This window comes from Antechinus flavipes, chromosome 1 (assembly GCF_016432865.1).
Source record: "Antechinus flavipes isolate AdamAnt ecotype Samford, QLD, Australia chromosome 1, AdamAnt_v2, whole genome shotgun sequence".
NCBI lineage: Eukaryota > Metazoa > Chordata > Mammalia > Dasyuromorphia > Dasyuridae > Antechinus > Antechinus flavipes.
Genome location: NC_067398.1, coordinates 652,161,676 through 652,184,300, shown reverse-complemented (window position 1 = coordinate 652,184,300; position 22,625 = coordinate 652,161,676). Strand labels below are relative to the sequence as shown.

Genomic DNA, 22,625 nt, shown 5'->3' with positions numbered 1-22,625 from the left:
GGAAGACATCCATTTCCTACCTAACATGACCGGTCTTGGGGCTGGAAGAAGCCAAATATCCTGTCTGAATTCAGATGTAATTAGGAATTTCTGATGCCAGAAACTAAAGCAGAATCAAATGAGGCTTCTTTAGTCTAGGTTCATCCATAAAAATGGAAGGTAAGAACCTCGAATTTGGTTGGGGAAGAGACCTTACCCAGTGAAACTACGTTCTCATAATTCTCCAGCATCACGTCCTTGTAAAGGCCCCTTTGTGCAGGATTTAGAAGACTCCATTCCTCATGAGTGAAATTCACAGTCACATCTGTCAAAGTCACCAACACCTGAAACAATACATTCATGTTGCAGTCCCAGTCCTTGGCCCTGGGGATAGGGGAGGTGACATATTCAGCAGATTGCATAAAAGAGTTAGGGAAAAACATACCACATGGTACAAGGTATGTACTATTCATAAACATTCATATATACCTTCAGTATGTGTGTATTTATCACCTGTATGTATAAGAAGTGCAGAATATAATGTATAATGGTAAAAATGTTTGGATGTGCATTGAAGCTAGGGATATATGAATCTCAAACATAGTTGGAAGATAGGTCGCAGGGAAATCAAAGGAGTAGATACAGACTTTTAAAAGTGCAAAGAAAAATGAACTAAATTCTGATGACAAATGATTTCATTGTGAAAGACAAGATTCTAAAGAGTCATGTAGATAACCAGGGAATATAATGATCAAATCTAATTTTTTGAAAAGATGTATTTAAAAGTTGGAAGCAAAGGCAGTTAACAGTATGACTACAAAAAGGTAGCTTGGTCTAATAAGAACAGAGTGAGGTATACTAGAATTTAGAATGAGCTGAGGATAGGGATAAATACTAAAAACAATAAAAAAAATTTAAAGCTATATTGGCTCCACAGGAATATCAAAGATGAGACATGACTGGTGTTCAGGATGGGATGGTGATAACAATGGACAAATGCAAGACGACAGAACTATTTCTCTCTGGTTTTGCCTCTTTTTTTCTCTACCAAGGAAAATGACTGGAAAAGATAGTACAAAAATGATTAACAAAGAGTTGAAACCCATATGACAGATCAGTGATGAGAAATTAAGAGAGTTCCTATCTACCTTGGGCAAATTCAAGGCATCTTTTCCAAACGAGAGTAATTAAAGAACATGTTACAATAATGGGTGAACTGTAGTCTATAATAACCTTTCAGCAACCATGAAGAACTCACATTTATGAAACACTTTAAATTGAGGCCTTGAAGAGTTTGTCACTTTGTCCACAGTCATACAGGCAATAATAATCAGAACTGAGATTAGAATCTAGATTTCCTAATTCTAATATTTTTAAATTAATTTTTTTAATCAGTAAAAATCCACCTTTCCAAACTCCTGAAATGAGAATCAAAACCAAATCAAAACCCTGGGATACAAACATGCATAGTCAAACTAAACAACTTTTTGCACTGGCCATGTCTAAAAAAAACCCCACGTATGTCTTTTTCTATCTCTCTATCCCATTCTGCATTGAGTCTTTCCTCTTTCTAACAGATAAAGTTGGTAGTATGTTTCATTATAAGTCCTCTGGAATTGCCCTTGGTCATTATAATGATGAGTTCCTATTTTTTTCAAAGTTGTTCTCTTGGCCCTGTTCACTTCACTCTCCATCAGTACATAAAAGTCACCTCAAGTTTCTGTGAAACCATTTCCTTCATTACTTCTTATGGCACAATAGTGTTGTCAATTGATGGCACTGCTGTCAAACTCCCATTCTTTGCCACTTCAAAAAGAGCTACATGTTTTTGTATATCCTTAAATTTATTTTGCTTAGACTAATCCCTCCCTCTAATTCTTCCTTCTCTCCTTTCCCTATTTTCTTGTTGAGTGGAATATGAAATGGATTTCTGTTCCTGTGTTTTCTTCCCTCCTATGACTATTTTGGGTAAGTAATGTTCAAGGGTTAGCTAATCCCTATTATGGCTTCTTCCTTGTTTATAGAGACTTCTTGTGCACTTCAATTATATAATTTTTCCTAACCTTTCTCTCAATTCCTCTCCCCCATGCATTTGTTTCACCCTTTCTTTCTTGAAAATATCAAAATTAACATTACCTCTAGTTTCTTCTACATGAATTCTATAATGTAATTGAGTTTATATTGTATTGATTTTATAACTGATCTATATCTGCCTAAAGCCTTATCCTTGCTATATTCTTGAGTTGAGTTGGAAGAATTTAGTTTAAAAATATAATTAAGAGAAGTGGTTATTTTTCATACTGGTAGCTCCTGGGATATTTCCAAGCATCACAAGTCACCATCGCCAAAAGATATCCTCTGTCCTTGATAGTCCTTGTGAAATTTATTTCTTTTGAGGAGATAGCAAATCTGGTAGTTTTGATGTAGCAAAGATTACAAATTTGGTTCTCCCATAAAACTATGAACATTTCTTAACTGTCAGAGAGGGATGTGATTAGCCTCACCTGAATGCCAGTCTGTTTTTCTTAGTAGTGTTTCATGATTATCAAGACTTCCTTCTTTCTTGTGTGTCAATAAAGAAGGTCTCTCTCTTCTCATCAGAGTCAGTGGTTTTGATGAGGGGGCCAGTCTTATCCACTTTGTTAATAGTTATATACGTCACTGTTAAACTGATTTTGTATAAAGTATGTACCTCAATCCACCTTTATTGAAAATGTTCTTTTAAGATCAAGACATGACAGAACCATTTGCAGACTGTCTGTCGAATAAGTTATTCTATGTGATGATAGCTGTTAAGGTTGAGAGAAGACACGTGTATCACCTCCTAAATGCAAGCAATTTACCCTTGTTTGGTTCTTTATCATCTTAGTTTGTGTTTACCATTTTATGTTACTCTTAACTTTTGTGCTTGAACTTCCAAGTTGCTGTGTAGCATGGTTTTTAAATCAGAAATGCTCAGGAAAATCTTTTTTTTTTTTTTTTTTTTTTAGTTCATTAATAACCCATTCTCTCCCTGTGGAATTATACTTAGTTTTGCTGAGACAATTTATAGTATAGAGGATTGAGTGAGCTATGGGCCTGGAATCAGGAAGACTTACATTCAAAACTCAGACATGGGCAAGTAATTTAACCTGTTTGCCTCAATTTCCTTAATGTAAAATGGGGATAATTATCTTTCTTGAGTGTCATTGTGAGGATCAAAAAAAGAGATTTATTTAAAACAAAAACAACAAACCATGGTGTTTAGTACAGTGCCTGGCACATAGTAGGCACTATATAAAGGCTTACAAAGGACTTCCCCTCCCCCCAATCCCCAAGTTATTCTCAGGTATATATCTAGACCCTTTGTCTTCTTTATTATTATATTCCAAACTCTCTGTTTCTTTATATTTGGTGGTGGCTGTTAAATTCCCCAGGGTCACACACTGCTACAATTTTTTCCTTTTAGCTGCTTGCAGTTCCCTTGCCCCTTCCCCCAACCCCCCTCTTTGATCTGAAAGCTTGAATTCTGGCTATGATGTTCTAGGGAGTTTTCATTTTGGATTTTTTTTTCTTTCAGATAGTGACCAGTGGATTCTATCTATTTCTAAAGTCTCTGCATGCTTCTGTGTGTAAGGTCTGGGCTGGAACTCTGGCTGTTTTCTTAGGAATGTTTGGTTATTCCCAAATAAGAATACCTCAGCCTAGGGATCTGCATGCTTTCAGTGCTCGTGGAGTGATCTAAGGTAAGATCTGATATTGAAAGTTCCTGACCTAGGTTTGGATTTGTGCTACAACAGACTGCTGCTGGACTCATCTGCTATCAGCTGAGTCAAAAATTCTGCTAGTTCAGAGTGGCAAAAATGCAGGCTTCCATTTAGTCTGGGATTTGTGTCCTGGTTATTCTTTTGAAGGTTTCAAATGGAGCTACAAACTGAGAATGAGCCCACATTCTGCCTTTGGGATCAGAGCCACCTTCTTGTTGCTCCTGAATTTCTTCTTGCTTGTTTTAAGGAAGAGGATCTGCAAAAACTGCTCATCATGAGCTCAGGTCCCTTCCTTAATCCAAACTATTCTGTGACCTGAAACTGGGTAGTGGATGACAAGTTGCCAGGGTTTATCTGTTCCTACATCCCACAAAATGTTGTATCCAAGTGTGGGTCTGGGACCTAGATGAGGTGCAGGAATGTTTCATAGCACACTCATAGTCAAACCCAATCCCTCATGCCTACAGATCTCTGACTGTCTTCCTATGCTGATCTTGGATGGACAAATGATTGTATTTCCCGCCAACCCCCCTAGCCTATCTTGGATTTCCCAATTAAAAATCAGTTAGGAAGCAGCTAGATGATACAGTGAATAGAGCACTGGCCCTGAAGTCAGGAGGACCTTGTTATGGGCCAGAACTTGAAACAAGGTGCTAAGTCAGTGGAATTGATAGAGACAATGGTTATTTAGCATGGTGCTTAATAGTTCTCTAGTTCAGTACATGTACTTAGTACTTACTATAGTTCTACAAGATTCAACCTTTGATAAGAGACAATATAAGCTCGGACAAGCTCAGCCAGAATCAGAACGAGGGAAGACAGAGAAGTGGTGGCAGGCTCTCCTCCTTCTCTTCTCCACCAAAACCAAGTTCTGGAAGGCCTCCAGAAAGCTGCTCAGCCCCAGGAAGGACATAATAAAAGATCTGGAGTATAAAAAGCTAACTGGGCTCCAGGAAAGGAGACAAGACTTGGAAAGAAACAATAAAGGATTTGCACTTTAATCCCTGGCTGCACTTGTGGTAATTATTGAACTGAAACGAAGGCTGCCTCCAGAGACCCCAAGAAAACTCCAACAGGGAGCATTACATTTTAGAGAGAATATTATAGGATCTGAGTTCAAATCTGGTCTCAAATACACTTAACACTTACTAGCTGTGTGACCCTGGGCAAGCCACTAACCCCAACTACCTAGCCCCCTCCCCACAAAAAAATAACAGTTGGATCCCAAAAGTTCAGTAATTTTTCAGTATAACACATAAAAGTGGTATGGTGGAGTGGAGATAGGTAAATAACTCTAATTGCATAATCTAGAAAGATAACTCATTAAGCCATGATATAAGCATGATGCCAATTTCTGGAGAAATATCAGGAAGTATTATTTAAAAGGTAGTTTATTATTACTTAAAGGGAAGAACTATTTTCTTTGAGTCACCATGGTTTAATCAAAAACAAGGCTCATACACATATGGCCAATATATTGGTAAAACAGAAAAAGATATAGCCATAGTACATCTGGACTTCTTTATTCTTCCTTTTTTTTTTTTTCCTGAGGCAACCGTGCGTAAGTGACTTGCCCAAGGTCACACAACTAGGAAGTGTTAAGTGTCTGAGGCCAGATTTGACCTCAGGTCCTCCTGACTTCAGGGCTGGTGCTCTATTCACTGCGCCACCTAGCTGTCCCACATCTGGACTTCTATAAGATATGACAAAATCTCATACAAGAATATTAGCTTCCATTAAAAACACATTTTGCTTTGAATTAGGGAGGTGGGGATGTTGTGAATTATGTTCAGTGATATGTACAACATTTCAGGAAACACAGAGAGATGATGGATTGTGTCTCTAGGAGGGTGAACAGGTTGGGTAAGTCTTGAATACTCCTGTCTTCAAGTGTTGTTAAAGCCATCACATGGAAGAATATTAGACTCGGGGGGTAGGATTAGAAGCAATGAATGGAAGCTATAGAGAGACATATTTACGCTTAAGGTAAAGATTTTTTTTTGCTAATACTTAGAACAGCCCCCAAAAAGGATGAGATTTCTCAAGGGGTTATGGATACTTTATCACTGGAGGTCTTCAAGTAAAGGTTGTTAAAGTGATTTCTGTTTAGGTTCAGATGATGTCTTTTGAGATTGTGTGATGAGAAGAACAACCTTTGAACAATTTATTTTGCATGAGAGAGAGAGGAGGATTTTTCCCTAGAGAGATAATTTGGGACTCGTGAGGAAGAAGCAGCTTTTCATTGTCCATAGAATGAGGAAGATATTCAGGTAGCATCAGAAATAAAGGCATTTCAGTGCTACTACTGGGCTTATCCCAAAGAGATACTAAAGAAGGGAAAGGGACCTGTATGTGCCAAAATGTTTGTAGGAGCCCTGTTTGTAGTGGCTAGAAGCTGGAAAATGAATGGATGCCCATCAATTGGAGAATGGTTGGGTAAATTGTGATATATGAATGTTATGGAATATTATTGTTCTGTAAGGAATGACCAGCAGGATGAATACAGAGAGGACTGGCGAGACTTACATGAACTGATGCTAAATGAAATGAGCAGAACCAGGAGATCATTATACACTTCGACAATGATATTGTATGAGGATGTATTCTGATGGAAGTGGATTTCTTTGACAAAGAGACCTAACTGAGTTTCAATGGCTAAATGATGGACAGAAGCAGCTACATCCAAAGAAAGAACACTGGCAAACGAATATGAACTATTTGCATTTTTTATTTTCTTCCCGGGTTATTTTTACCTTCTGAATCCAATTCTCCCTGTGCAAGAAGAGAACTGTTCGGTTCTGCAAACATATATTGTATCTAGGATATACTGCAACATATCTAACATATATAGGACTGCTTGCCATCTAGGGGAGGGGATGGAAGGAGGGAGAGGAAAAATCGAAACAGAAGCGAGTACAAGGGATAATGTTGTAAAAAATTACCCTGGCATGGATTCTGTCAATATAAAGTTATTATTAAATAAAATAAAATTAAAAAAAAAAAGAAATAAAGGCATTTCCCCCTGTAATATAATATTACAGAGGAATAATATTAAGACTGAAATCAAGCTTTTAAAATTTATAAAGAATTTTATAAAGTCATCTCATTTCCAGCTCCACTGTATGTACTATACATTATTCCCATTTCATGAGAATGAGGTTCCAAGAGATTAAGATATTTACCCAAAGTCACACAGCTAGGTATTCAGGAGAGGCCTTAAAATCAGAGAATTCTTGCTCCATGTCCAGGACTCTGGTTCATGTTAGTAGTTCTCAAATTTTTTGGTTTCAGGACCCTTTACACTCCTAAAAATTGTTGAGGATCTCTTTACAAAGTTACTGAGGATGTCAGAGAGCTTTTACTTATGTGGATCATATCTATCAATATTTACTGCATTAGAAATGAAAATGTATTCCTGAAATATTAATTCATTTAAAAAACAATAATAATTCTATTATATAATAGCATAAATAATATTTTTATGCAAAACAACTTTACCAAAAAAAAATATGAATGAATTTTTTAAAGCCTGGCTTCATAGAAGACAACTATATTCTCCTATTTGATACTGCATTCAATTTGTAGCAATATGATGTTTTGGTTAAAGTATGAGAAGAAAGTCTGGCTTCACACAGGTATGTAGTTGGAAAAGGGAGTGTTTTTAATAGCAAATAATGTCTTCGTGTTTTCACAAAAATGGTTTTGACATCATGAACCCCTCAAAGAGGTTCAAGGACTTCCAGGGGTCTGTGGATCATTTTGAGAACTGCTGCTCTAAGCCTTTCTGTAAATAGGGTATTTGTGATTGTTGACTTTCTGCTGATAATAAAGAAAAAATAGTGCCCACCTAAAGTGAGCAATTAGTAGGGATGTTGGCTTTTAGAGGCATGTAACAGGGGCGTTCAAGAAAGTCTTCTGAGAAACTTTTCAGACCTGACAAACCCGACTCAAATGCCTTCTGTTTTGTTTTGGTAAGTGACTTGCCCAGGACATACAGTAAGTGTCCTGACTCAGAGGCCACTGCTCTAAGTCACAACTACACCTAGCTGCCCCTCACATGTCTTTTGATTTACATGGGAATAAAGGACAGTAAGAAGGAACTTGGGAACTAAGAAGCCACTTCTCCCTACAAACCTTCCTCTACAAATCTCACAAAGTCAGATGCACTGATCATGTCACTGCATAACCTCCACAAAGGGCAAAGTCTTTCTTTCCTTTCTTAGGACCCATAGAGTTCTGCTCTGCACATAGCAGGGAGGGACGAACACTGGTGCAATAGAGGGTTCCCAAGCACCTGGGACACTCACGGGCATAAAAGTATTTAATACTCGATACCTAACTGCCTGGTGAAGCAATTTTAATTTAGAAAGAACAAATGAATGAATGAATGGATAGATGGAGGGAAAGACTCATTAAGGATTATGAAGTTCTGGTTAGGACACTGAATAATCTGGAGGCAGAGGACAGGCATGTTTCCACAATGCTGACAAATTACAGAATTTCAGCCAGAAAGATCCGTTTCTTTTAATAAAACCTACTTGTCTCTACAATAACATCTAGCTTTAACTTACCTTAACACTACATCCATTCCAGATTCAGAAGAATCTTTAACTCCTTAACTTCCTTTTATTTCAAGCATAAATCTGCCCTGCTGCAACTTCTATGTTTCGCTCCCAGCTCTGCCTTTGGGTCTAACCAGAACAAATAGAATGTGTTTTCTATATGACAAGTCTTGAAACATCTCTAAGCCCTGCTCCCCACACCTATTTTTACCAGGCTAAACATCCTCAGCTTCCTCAGACAACTCTCTTATAGTATAACTGTTAGTCCCTTTACCAAAGGCTTTGGAAGAGAAAAGTGAGATCTGAAAGGTGAACAGCTAGCTAGATAAGATCATGTCAACAAATTGGGATTTGACTTTCTCGACCATAATAAAAGATACAGAACTATAAAGCAACCCAATTTTTCAAATAAATGAAAAATATTAAGAAAAATATTTATACAGGCTAAAAACACTGTGAAACAGTTGGAAAGGCTAAGACAAAAACTAACATAGAGCTGTGAAGTAGTCCAACCATTCTGGAAAGCAATTTTGAACTATATTCAAAAGGTCATTAAATTGCACATGCCTTTTGTTCAAGTTACTACCATTACTAGGAATATTCCTCAAAGAACTCAAGAGAAAGAAGGAAATGATACAAAGATACAAAAATATCTGTAACATCACTTTTCCCTAAGAAAATAACTGGACTAAATTAATCTATTTATTCAGTGCCATATCAAACTATTATTATTGTACAACAAAAAGTTATTGTATAGAGCTAGAAAAAATCCTAACAAAATTCATCTGAAAGAACAAAAGATCAAGAATATCAGGGAAAAATAAAAAAAAAAAAGAAGTCAATCAGTGGAATAGATTAGGTATACAATACACAGTAGAAAATGATCATAAAAATCTAATGTTTGGTAAATACAAAGATCTAGGTGTCTGGGACAAGAACTCACTATGTGACAAAACTGCCAGGAAAACAGGAAGGTAATTTGGCAGAAACTAGGTATAGCTAACATCTCACATCATATACCAAGATTAGATCAAAATGTACTCGTGATTTATATACAAAAGGAGATATCATAAGCAAATGAAGGGAACATGGATATTTTATCTGTCAGTTCTATGGATAAGAGAAGAATTTGTGCCTAAACAAGTGATAGAGAGCATTATGGGAAGTAAAATGGATAATGTTGATTACATTAAATTAAAAAGGTTTTGTGCAAACATATCCAATGTAACCAAAATGAGAAGGAAAGCAGAAAACTGGGGAAAAAATTTTATAGCAAGTTTCTTTGATAAAAACCTCATTTTTTGAACATAGAGAGAAGTGAGTCAAATTTATAATGTAAGTCATTCCCCAAATGACAAATGGTCAAAGGAAATGAATAGGTAGTTTTAAAAAGAGGTCAAATCTATCTATAGTCAAATGCTGGAGGGATATGGAAAAACTGGGACACTGATGCATTGCTGACGGGAGTTGTGAAATGGTCCAACTATTTTGGAGAGCAATTTGGAATCACATCCAAAAGTCTATAAAACTGTGCATGCCCTTTGACCCAGCAACTGTACCAGATCTATATCCCAAAGAAATCAAAGAAAAAGGAAAAAGACCCACATGTACAAAAATATTTATAGCAACTTTGTGGTAGATAAGAATTGGAAATTGAGGGCATGCCCATCAATTGGGGAATAGCTGAATAAGTTGTATATCATTATGATGAAATACTATTATGCTATGAGAAATGACAAGCAGGACACTTACAGAAAAAACCTGGAAAGACTACATGAACTGAAAAAAAGTGTAGTCTGTAACCAGAAGAATGTACAAATACTATATGATGATCAATTGTGGATGATCTAGCTATTCTCAACAATAAAATGAACCAAGACAGTTCCAAAGGACTAATGAGGAAAAATGCTATTCACCTTCAGAAAAAGAATTGATGAAATCTGAATACAGACAGAAACATTTTTAAAACTTTATTTCTCTTGGGGTTTTGTTTGTTTTGGTCTGTTCTCTTCTGCAATACAGCTAATACAGAAATAGATTTTGTATAATATATATATGCAGTCTATATCAAACCACTTGCCTTTTCAGGAAGGGGGAATGGGAGGGAGGGGGAGAGAGAGAATTTAGAAATCAAAATTTTAAAAATGGATATGAAAATTGTTTTTATAAGTAATTGGAAAATTTTTTTTAAAAAAGAAAACAATTCAAAATAAAGTGAGTGTTCATCAAATTAAAGAATGACTTTACAACTTACACTATACAAATGTAAATGACTTTACATTATACACCTGCAATTAAAAAAAAAGGGATGAGTTCAAAGAAAGATTTATATGTACTGATGCAGATGAAGTGAGAAAAACCATAAGAAAAATTTATTTAACAATCAGAGCACTGTGAAAACGATTGTGAAAGGCCCAAGAACTGACCAATGCACAACTGACAAGCCTCAAAATGAAGCCCTCCACTTCTGGGGCAAAAGGTAATGGACCATAGGTACAAGTATGACACAAACATTTCTAGAAACAAGCATTATTACACAAATACATTTTGTGTGACTCTTCCTTTGTTATAAGGAAGGTTTTTACAGGAGTGGTGGTGGTGGAATGGAGAGAGATGGAGGTATAGTGAAAGTGATTCCAAAAAAAAGACAAGAGAAGAAAGAAAAGCATTGCAGACAGGACACTAGAGAGTTTTCTGGGGGGAAACAGACAAACAAGGCAATGTTGATATTATTAAAAGAAATAAGCTGTATGTAATAGATTTGCAACTTTACATTCATTACAAATGTTTGTGCCTGATGATTAAAGCTAATATACAAAATATACTGCAGTACTTAAATTACTATTTCAGAACACAAAAAGAGTGGAAAAGTATGAGAAACAAGAAGGAAAAAAGGAACAAGGTGATCCAAAAGCAAAGCTTTTTTTTCATAAAGTTCACATTAAAGACATTAATTAATAGTTACTAGCGTAAGCAGAGTAACTTTGATTAGACTGATTTTTGTTCAGGGTGAGTTAATAACAAATGAATGAAGTTAAAAGATATGTCTAACAACTAAAGAAGCTAAACGTAAACAGACTAAACAACAAAAAAACAGGACAAAAAAGAAACTATATTTAATCTGACAGTGGTGGGGAGGAACATTATACATGGATGAAATTATTAAAGACAAAATTACAGCTTTGATAATACAATTTAGAAGCTTAAAAATATTTTTGTGCAAGGAAAACTGATAAAATTAACTTGTGAAACACAATCTTTCAGATAAAATTTTAAGGAGAAATACATAATATTATTAGGATGAAATAGAGACTTGTTCCTTAGATGACTGTATGGAGAAGACTTATTTAAAGAGAGAGACATGACTATAGGAATGATCGCTGCAGGAAAATATAGTCTGATAGTTTACTTACATTTGATTTGGAGTTCTTGAGTTTATAACATATATATATATATATATGTTATAAACTCAAATAGCTGTTTAGACACTGAAAGAAAAGCACTTTTACTTCAATGTAAAGCACAGTCACTGACCACTAGGAGGTTCCGAGAAGTGTCAGGGAATTGATTTAGAAGAAATCAGAGAAGCAGTAGAGAAAGCTGAGAGCAGGAGGGACCAGAAGGACCAGTATGGAAGCTGTGAGATGACATAGCTGATTCTTAGGCTGACTTACAGGGAACTAGCTGGGACTTGTTACTATCTACCACCATTTACAGCCTAAGAATTGGGACATCTCCTGGGCTGTCTGGTGGCCCTCTATTGCCCTTTCTAGTTTGAGAGGAAGAAATGAGGAAAGAAAGGCTTTATATCTGTTTTTCTGTGAACATGATGATTACTTTTTTTATGATCACCTGGCAAAGTATTTTAGGTTTAAGAGATACTATTTCCAAACTCCATAAACTAAACTGCTGGTGTGGATAAGTCTGTGTCTATACCTATGCTACACAAAGATAAAAACATTTATGACAACAAACAGCAAGGCCTCTAAAATTAGAAGAAAGAAAATGATTCAGAAAAATATTTGTAATACACATGTTAGAAAAAAGTCTTGATATTCAGAAGCTGTTTTAAAAAAAAAACCTATCTATAATATTATGACCTATATAAGATCCTACCTGTGAATCTCTAATTCCCTATGGATTAATGGTCCAAGGACATGTACAGATGATTTTCAAAGAAGGAAATATGAAATGTTAATGACCACATGAAAAAATAATCAATTATACTAATAATCGATCTTAATATACTTTTGATCCACTAAAATGGCAATAAGAACAACAAAAAATGAACATGTAATATTGGCAGATACTCATAGTTGGTGGGATTATAAATTGTTACAAACATTTTATAAAAACAATCTGACAATGTACAAAAGTCACAAAATTAATCATATTTTCTGACCTACCAATTCCCTGCCTTTCCCCCCACCCCCCAAAAAAGGACTTCTTGGGATAAAAAAATTGCTTATCTATGTAAAAATATTAACTTGCTATATTTATTTACAATAGTGAAAAATAAAAAAAACTTAGATATACATGGAAAATGGCTCAAAAAAATTACAATACACTACTGTAATATATTAGAAGAAATATGGCATAATGGATAGAAGGCTAGCCTTGGGAATTGCGAAAACTTAAGTGTTGAGCCTGAACAATACTGGCTGTAGCTATGGGCAAAGCATGTAACTTCTAGGTTTGTAAAGCAATTTTCTAGGACTTAAAAAGTTACAAATTGCCAATCTTTATTAATGGAAAATTTCTGCATTGAATTTCCCCCCAGATGAAATGATAGGCCTGAAATTCCAAACCCTTCAGAACAATACTGTAAAATACTATAAAAAAGGATGAATATAAACAAGAGAAAATGTGGAAAGACACGTTAAGTAATGAAAGCAAGGACAAAAATCATAACTCTATACAGTGACTATAGCTCTGTATTAAAAAAAAAAAAAAAAAAGGAAAAAAGCCTCCATTAGTAGAACTTCAGTTTTAGAAAGGAGAATAGTACAAAAGAATATTTGGCTGTCTCAATTTAAATTTCTTAACAGCTTTAGGTAATAGCCCTTATTTTATGTTTAGCTTTCCTGTTAGTTATTACATTTATAATAATTTTAAAATTAAAAAATGATTCTGAATAAAATTATCCAGATACAACTTAAGTCAGAAACTATAGAATACAACAGGTATAATAAAAGAAAGGAATTTCAGGGGAGGTATCCAAAACTCTAGAGGACTGAAAAAGAAGGAAGAGGCATAGAAATGGGACTAATAGTTAAAGGTGATCACACACCAATGATCACAGGATGGGGAATGAACAAAGTGATTTAGACTGTGATGTAAACAGGCAAATATGATCTCATAGGTGTCTCCTGAGACTTGATGGGGTGTGATTCATGACTTGAATATAACAATGGATGAGAACAACATGTTCAGAAGAATAAAGCAGATAGAAGGCTGGCTGAATCAGAAAGATGCTCAGCTGTGTGAAAACCCCTCTGGGAAGGTGATGAAGATCATGTGGATAAGGATAAAGGCAATACAGCCATGGGAGAAGAACACAGGGAAAAAAAAAGGATGACAAATTTCTAATGGAGATCACAGAGCTGACACAAAGGAGAGAATTTTTTTGAGTCAGCCGCTTTCTGGAGGTCTCTTGTCAGGACTGGAGTACTTTTATAGCTGTACACTAAGAGGGTACAGAACACATTAGTTGAGCAGAAGCACAGAGGACAGTGATGGACATGATATCCCACGGGAGTTACAGATACTCTGCACAAATGAAAAGATGGAAGTAATCATAGATCACGGAAAACATATAAAAGAAGAGGCCTGGTTCTATAAGAACAAGTTCTATGAACTGGGACCAATAGTGTTAAAGGGAGAAACTTCCTAGCTCAATACAACTAGAGAGAATCACAAATGGAAGGGGTTACCTGAGTAGATAACTGAGTTCCCTGTCCCTGGAGGTCTTCAAAGTAAAGCTGATTACCTGTGAATAATGTTGTAGAGCAGCAACTCCAATTTTAGGTATGACTAGACTTTCACTCCTGGTTCTATGAGGCTGAGGGGAATGGAACGGAAAGCAAAATGTGGGAAATGGGGAATGACAGAAACCAGGGAGCAAACTATATGGTTCTTCTCATCTCTGGATGAGAATCAGGGGTAAGGTGCCTGGAAAGAATAGCTATTGGACAAACAAGTTCCTGAGATAGGTAGGAAATGAGGGGTTACTGGGCACCCAGAAATTATGGAATCTCTGGTGGAAAGGCTCACCTGGGACCAGGCTGGCAGGAGCTCAGCTGCCATTACCTGGTCTCCTGGGGTCCCCTCAGAAGATGTGCAGGAACCTGGAGGGCAGGCAGAGCTGGGGGGGGAAAAAAGCAGTCATGATTGAGAAATGCCTGCCCAGAATTCCCCTGATATCTCATGCCAGGATTCTACCACCCTCCCAACCAGAACTACTGGGGAGTCACAGGGGCATTTAGGTCAAGCTGGTATCAAATCATAATGAATGCCAACTCTGTATGTGACAGATTATGCCTTTTATAACTGAATATTACTTTTTTGTGGGAGGTATCCAAATGCATGTGGAATTAAAATACACCATCAGGACTAGAGTGAACATTTCGGATTTCATAATCACTCAACAGAATTGATTAAGAGCTAATTGTGTTCCACTGTGCTAAGCACTGGGGATACAAGACAACATGAAAATAACTACGTGCCAATAGGATATATATATATATATATGGTAATTTCAGAGGGAGTTCTGAGGGAGACTGGGAAAAGTCTCCTGCAGAAGGTGGGAATTGAGCCGAGTTTTGCAGGAAACCAGGTCAAGAGGGAGAAAATTCCAGATGGGGGACAATCAGTAAAGAAGTTGATGGAATGTCACATTTGAGGATTAGCAAGAAGACCAGTGTAGCTAGATCACAGCAGTTATATAGAGAAGTAAAGTATAAAGTATAAGAAGACTGAAAAGAAAGGGAGATTCCAGGTTGTGAAAGGACTTTAAAAGCCAAGCAGAGGACTTTATATTTGATTCTGGAGCCATTGGAGCTTAATGAGTAGGGAGGCAATAATTAAAGAGATAAGGAGGGGGAAGAGTGGGCACAAAATAGGGGGTCTTAAATGTCCTGCCAAAGAGACTTTATTCTTTGGGTCAATGGTTCTCAAACATTTTACAATAGTAGAACTCTTCCTTTTAAACACAACAGCAATCTTACAGAACAATCGTTTAAAATGACTTTATAATGGACTATACTAATGGAATTAAATAAAATAAGCATGATTTGAAGCAAAACACAAGATTTTGGAGCCTGGGTGGAGAAGGAAGGTGCAGAGCAGCCATCTAAGTCGGAAGTAAAATCAGGATGGATCTCAATGGAAGTTTTTTTGAGAAGAATTTCCCTAAATTTTAAGATTCCCTAAAATTTTAAAATTTTTTAAATTTACGTTGACTCTAAATAAGAGTCAAAATAAATAATAAGAGAAATAATGTAAATAATAAATAAGAGAAAAAATGTAGGCTGCCCAATGGGAGAGGAGACAAGAATGCTCCACTAACACCTATCCTGATTATCCACAGGAACCTAAAAGGAATGTATCAGATTTCCATTGTTACTTTGCCTTCTCTATGTTTAGTTTAGTTGCATCAATTTACCTACTATTCACAAGAAGCCAATTTCTGGAGGGAGATTAAGAGTATTCCATTCATTCAGGTTGGAGAATCAGGAATAAGCAGCTTCACAGAAACTAGGGGAAAATAGAGTTGCCCTTCCTCCATCTTTATCTCCTAAATCCTACCTATCTTTTAAAATCCAACTGAAATTCTACCTGCTCCAGAAAACTTTCCTTGATTTCTTGCTATATTTCTCATCAAATTCTACATTATATTTTGCTTTGTACATCTCTAATGCATTAAGTATATAAGATTGTATATTATGGCTCTATACTTTTATTTTAAAACAAATTAGCTTCTTGAGAGCAATGCCCAAGTCTTTTCCAAATTTTGTCTCTTTCAGCACCTAGCAGTGCTGTACATATACTGTATACTCTATATATAATTTACTCTGACAGTTTCTTATCATGGTTCTCTAAATTAGACTGTTTACTGCTTCCTTATCTTAGTCTGTCTTTCTGGCCTCTATACATTCACACATGTCATTAATCATAGCATGCCTGGAATATTCTCTGTTCAGTGAAACCTGGCTCAGATGATATCTCATCCATGGAATCTTCCCTTATTGTTCCATTAAGAACTGCTCCCTCCATCTCTGGATTTCTAATGCCTATTAGATATTACTTTAAGCCAGAAGTGTTAAACTCTTAACCATTTTAAGGCAGGCTCAGACTAGACTAAACTATAATTAGGAAAATAAAAATAAATATTAAAAAAAAACCCAAATAATGTTAATCTGAGGTTTTGTAAGTCAATATGATCTGTTTTTATTTAAGTTTGCCATCACTGTTATAAGATATATTTCAATTACTTATATATTTTCCTTCCTACTAGACTGTAAACTTCTTTAGGGCAGGCATTGAGATTTCTCTCTTTGCATCATTTGGCCTACCGTGATATACCATAACAGATTTTAATAATATTTTTTGAATTGGACTTGTCCATAATAAAAAAAAATCTTGAGCCAATAATATACCAGGAAGTCCCATGAATTAATAATCAAGAAAATTATACGTCAAATTAGAGAGTCATGGGCCTGTTTTTTACAAAACAAGGCAAGAACAGATAAAAATTCTTTCAAGGTCAGAATAGGCAAAAACAGAGGAAAAAAAAGATGTTACATATTTTTGTTACTAATTTATGATGCAATGACTGCATATCTTAAAGTTTAGTAAAGTCATTTAAGTTGCTTATATTCCTAACTCTAGCTCATATGACTCAATCTAAGCTTTCATCCTAAGTTTTGGGATTGAATCTATCCTTCCCTATATATTTTAGCCAAAGAAGACAATATAAAAGTGAGAACAAAGTACTCTAGTGTCTTGCATATTGATAGCGCTTAGTAAATATTTACTGAATTATGTTCAAGATACCCAAGCTTCAAGGTTTTTTTTTGAGGGGGGAGGGGAGATTGGGAGACATTACACAAAGAAGCTACATCTATAGAAGTAACTTACTAAATATACTATTTTCTGATAAAACAAGAACTGTGTAACTTCCTAGGGAATCTACAACTCCCTCAGCCTTACAGGTCCTCTGCTTTTTGCCCTTAGAAGGAGATAGATAGAAAAGGAAAAGGCAGCTGGGATCCATGTCCAGGGCTTCTATCTTCAAAAGCTTACCAGGTAGAAACTTGTTTAGGAAGTACTCATGGATCAACAAAGAAGTTAAATTCATTTAAGTGAAGAAAAGAGCCTAAAATAAAAGTTTAAAGTTTAAAGATTGAGATATTATAGTTAGTAAAAGTAAGATTTAGGGGTTGTTGCCAAAGGAACAGTTTGCTCAAAAGGATGGGGATTTGAGATGAAAGTTTAGTGGCCAACTCTAAGGAGAAGGAAAAGACTTCAAAACGTTTTTCTTCTGTATCTGAGGCAGGTAGAAAAGAGTCAACGTAAACAGAATGACAAGTCAATTCAGCAGGGATAAAAAGCAACTTGCTAAACAGATCCAAATGGTTTGGCTCTTTTAATTTTTAATCTTCTACTATTAGGTGACCTAGTACTGTGTAGTTCTAAGAAAATGTCTTCAAAGTGACAAGATTGGAGTTGATAGTCCTAATCACTTTCCTAAAGCTATCATAATAAATGATATGAAAAATGGATTCTTAAATGTACTGCAGGTAATTAAAAACAAAATTCTATGGAAACAGCATAAGATAATAGTAATCCAGAAAGGGACAAAAAAGTGTATATTTGTAAAGTACTTTGCAAATTTTAAAGTGCTATATATAACTATTAGCTTTTATTAGCTATTAATTCAAGAGGGATTTATAGCCTATGCCTGATATATATGAAGTTCTATATTAAACATAAGAAGGGGACAACAGCAGTTTAGGAAGAACCTAAATTTCACTGGTATCAGGTACACAAGGATAAAAAGGAATATAAACTTCAGGAAGTTTATAGTCTACTGGGCAAAGGGAAGTGAAATGTTAATGTGCCACTAAAATATACCATCATCATATCACATCTGGAGTACTGTGCTCCCTTTGGGGCACAACATTTATGAAGCATATTGATTCCTGCTTGATTCCTTCATTTGACAAGTATTTATCAAACTGGAGAACATCCCAAGAAGGATTATCAGGATGGTGGAATGCAGAAGAGTAGTAAAATGTGTTTTGTTTAACCCTGAGGGTGGAGGTAGGACAAGAATCAAAGAATTGCTGAAAAGCAACTTTCAGCTTGATGGAGGAAGAAGTTCCTAGTAATTAGAATTCTTCAAAAGTGCAATGGGCTGCCTGACCAAGGCTGATTATCACTTGTCATATATGTTGTAAGAGATTCCTGTTTAAGTGTGAGTTGGACAAGATGCCTTGGAGTACCTTTCCAAGTTTCATTCTATGAATACCAGACTAAGCAACACTAACTCCTGGATTCTCTTTAGTTCCAAATAGTCTTTGGATGTTAAAGGATTAAGTTCTATGGATTCTATAAGAGGGTTTGAATAAGCAACAGCTTCCACTCCGTGGGGAATTATAGGTTATATTCTTTCTGAAAAATAACTGGCCCTTTCCACCTCCCCTGATTAGAGAGGCAACAATAGTGGGCAGTGTACAGCCAAACAAATAGCAGATGCTCAGAAAATGCATGTTCAAGAAAAGTTCTCATTCACTTACCTTTCAGAATGTCTTTCCTCTCAGGTCCATGCATGATTACATCACGTATAGTTAGACATTGGACATCCTGCTTGTGGAAAAGGAACGGGGACCTGATGGTTTGTCCTTAGGATATAATTATTGTTCTGAACTCAATCTTAACCCTTGCAGGAGGCAAATTGGAAGAGAACAATGTGCAGAGAAGCTTTGACTTCAGAAAGCCCAAGAAAATCCTATGTGTAGTCCAGAAAGAGCCTCACAGTTTTGTTCTCTAGAAGAATAGCATCAATTAATTGATGATTTTGGTATTCCAAGGATATCAAAGAGAAAGGAAAAGCACCTATATGTAGAAAAAAAATTTACAGCAGCTCTTTCTGTCGTGTCAAAGAATTAGAAAACAAGAGTACTGCTTATCAACTGGGGAATGGATGCACAAGCTGTGGCACATGATTGTGATAGAATAATGCTATAAGAAATGGTGGTTTCAGAAAAAACACGGCAAGACCTATATGAACTGATGCAAAGTAAAGTGAGAAGAACCAGATCACTGCATAGCAAGAGCAATATTGGAATGATGATCAACTGTGAAAAACTTGGCTGCTCTGATCAGTACAATGATCCAAGACAATCTGAAAAAACACAAAATTAAAACATACTATTCACCTCCAGAGAGAATTAATGAACTGAGGCAAATCAATGTATATACTTTTCTCACTTTATTTTTCTTGCATTTTTTAAAAAGAAATATGGAATTTTTTTTTTTTTTGTCTTATTTCAGAGATATAACTTATCAAACTGTTTGCTTTTATGGTCTCTTCAGATGGAGCATTACAAGGCTCTTTAAGCTAGGGAAGTACCATTAGTGGAAGTTTTTTTCCCTGACTCCCTAAGAGCTGGGATTCTTGAGTGACCAGGAGTTATAAGGTTGGTCAGTTCTATCGATATTCTTGTTTGGACACAGGCTTAATTACCTTTCCATGTAATTAAGGTATTCTAGCTTTCCTGTTCAGAACTGAGAAATGCCATTTTGTTCATGGCCTTATTACCTTTTATCTGAATGACTATAATATCATTTTATTTGATGTCCTGGTCTGAAATGTTCTCTCTTCCCAAATCTGGCCTCCAGACAGCTGCCAAAATATTTTTCCTAAATCCCAAATTACTCTATTTGATAATCTGCACTGACTTGATATGACTTCTAGGATCAAATACAAACTCCTCTGAGATTTAAAGTCCTTTGGAACTTTTCTCTCACTTACCTTTCCACTCTAATTATATCTAATTACTTTCTATTGTAAATTCTGGAATCTAGCCAATTTGGTTTTGCTATTACTTACACAGAACACTGTTCTGCCTATTCTGTCTCCAGGACTTTGCACAGGCTATCCTCATGACTAAAATGCATTCCTGTCATCACCTTCATTTCTTGGATTATCTAGTTTCTTTCAAAGTTCAGCTCAAGTGGCACCTTCTATATCTTGTCTTTCCTAATTCTTTCATCTGCTAGTACATCCCTCCCCTACCACTTATCCTGTTTTTATTTTGTACATATTTAGGATCATAGATTGAGAGGTGGAAGAGAATTTATGGGATGCTGTGTCAAACCCTCTTCCTCATAGAATTAAAGAAACTGAGCCCCAGAAAGGCTAAGTGACTTGCTAAGAATCATACTTAAGACCTATAAGTGTCTGAGGTTGGATTTGAATTGAGAACTTGACTAAGTCTAGCACTCTAATCACTGTCAGAAAGGTCAAATTACAGTGCAACAGGATAAAAATATAATTGGGAAATGTTTACCAGAATAAATCAAATTACAATAAAATATAGGTAATGTTATTTGTGGTTTTCTAAAGCAAATTTGTTGGTAGGCATTTGTTTCTATGTGAGTTTAAAACCACTGCACTGCAACATGATGTTTCTATGCAGACCTAACCATGTGATGACTTATTCTGAACCTACCCAGGCATGTCTACCATGTAGTAGTTGAAGTCTTTCATGCTTGAACCTGCCAAAGCTGTGATCTCACTAGAACCCTTGGTCATATCCATGAAATGACAGAGTGTCAAGATAGAGCTTTAGTGGAAAACAATAAATCCCACTGGAAAAATTGGATAACAGAGTAGAAAAAGTGAATTTAGTTTCCAGCTCACATCAGATCATAGGTGGGTAGTGGAGAGAATACTAGATTAAGAATCAGGGCGTCCTGAGTTCAAATATTGCCTCAGACCCATATCTGTGTATCAGTTAACCTCTATTTTTCTCAGTTTTCTTAACTGTAAAAGAAAGGGGATAATATGTAAAGTACTTTGCAAATCTTTAAGTGTTATATAAATGCATATAGGAAGCATCACATAAAATGCTATATAAATGTTACTATCTGAAAGTCACGGAACCTCCACGGGCTTCAGTTTCCCCAAATGTAAAAAGGATGAAGATAACACAAGCAGAATTTATATTAAATTGCCTTAAGAAATGACATAAAAATGCCTTACTATCTCTAAGACACTTAAGTCACTGCCTCTGTTTCCTCAATCACAAAATTACATAAAAATTTAATTGGGATTACAAATAAAGTCTCTGCTATATAAATATTAGCTATAACTAAATGGGAAAAAGTTAGAAGTCAAAAAAATAACCTCAACTACAGAGAAAAATAAATATCTATTGACCAAGAAGAAATTCTTGGGGAAAAGAACAAGATTACATTATTAAAGGGCTATATCGTAAACTGCTAATAAAGGAAATAGTGACTACTAAGAACCCACAAGTTTTTTTTCTGATAGGGTTATTTGAACGGCAGATCAAAAGAATGCCACAGACTAAGCCTTAAAGAGATTTCAAGGAAAGCATCAATAAGAGTCTTTCAGGCTATCCCTGTGGACAAAATGAAGACACGAGATGAGGGTACAATAGGATAACCCAAGAATAGTGAGGAGCAGTTTGATACCAACTTGGCAGGTCTCTAGTGGAGTGCCCCAGGGATTTGTGTTTGGCCTTGTACGGTTTAATTTGGAGAAAGAAATAGACATGATAGGCTCATCGCGTTTGCTGATGAATTACAGAGGCTGGAATGTGAAACTCACACGCGGGAGCCAAACAAACCCTGCCAGGCCGGAACCTCGTCCCCAGAAGAACCCGTAATTGAAGGATGAATGGAAAGTCCTGCATTTGGTTTAGAGGGTGGGAAGGGGGGGCTAAATAGCGCGAGGAAGAACTGGAGAGGTGGAAAACTGCAAGCTCCAGAGGAATCCACAGGATGAAGGGAGCCCGCGGGCGGGGACATTCGTGTCGCCACGGCCCGTAGGGTTAGGCCACAGCCAGGGGGAGCGGGTAGCTGGCGCGATCCCCCTCAGGGTTCCCTCCCTGGACGTTCTCCCCACCCCGCTCGCGCGCGCCCTCCGCTCTGGAGCCAGAGGCCCTCTCACCCCCAAGGCCTCGGGGCACTGGCTGGACTCACCCTTGGTTCCGGGGCGGCGCAGGAGGCGTAGACTTGGAGGCGGCTCGGCGGCAGGAGACGGTACTGCCGAACTCCAGCGCATCCGACACCCCTGCGGAGGTCG

The 22,625-nt window shown here is 36.5% G+C and overlaps 1 protein-coding gene and 1 pseudogene across 4 annotated transcripts in view; both read right to left on the bottom strand.

Annotated features, from left to right (window-relative positions):
* LOC127544672 (zinc finger protein 501-like) overlaps positions 1-22,613 on the bottom strand; it is a 30,647-nt gene extending 8,034 nt beyond the window's left edge. For 2 of the 4 annotated variants that reach the window (XM_051971437.1, XM_051971436.1), the window contains exons 1-2: positions 22,523-22,613; positions 197-323 (exon numbers count right to left, since the gene is read on the bottom strand). Coding sequence is in view for 3 of the 4 variants with exons in the window: in XM_051971436.1 (XP_051827396.1) it covers positions 197-230 (34 nt within the window). In the remaining variant the exon portion in view is untranslated. Of the gene's footprint in view, positions 1-196; positions 6,853-14,560; positions 14,652-22,522 lie in introns of those variants that run through there. The other 2 variants (XM_051971435.1, XM_051971434.1) reach the window with 2 other exon arrangements.
* The window catches only part of LOC127544676 (ribonucleoside-diphosphate reductase subunit M2-like), a 681,272-nt pseudogene that overhangs the window by 518,431 nt on the left and 140,216 nt on the right, over positions 1-22,625 (bottom strand).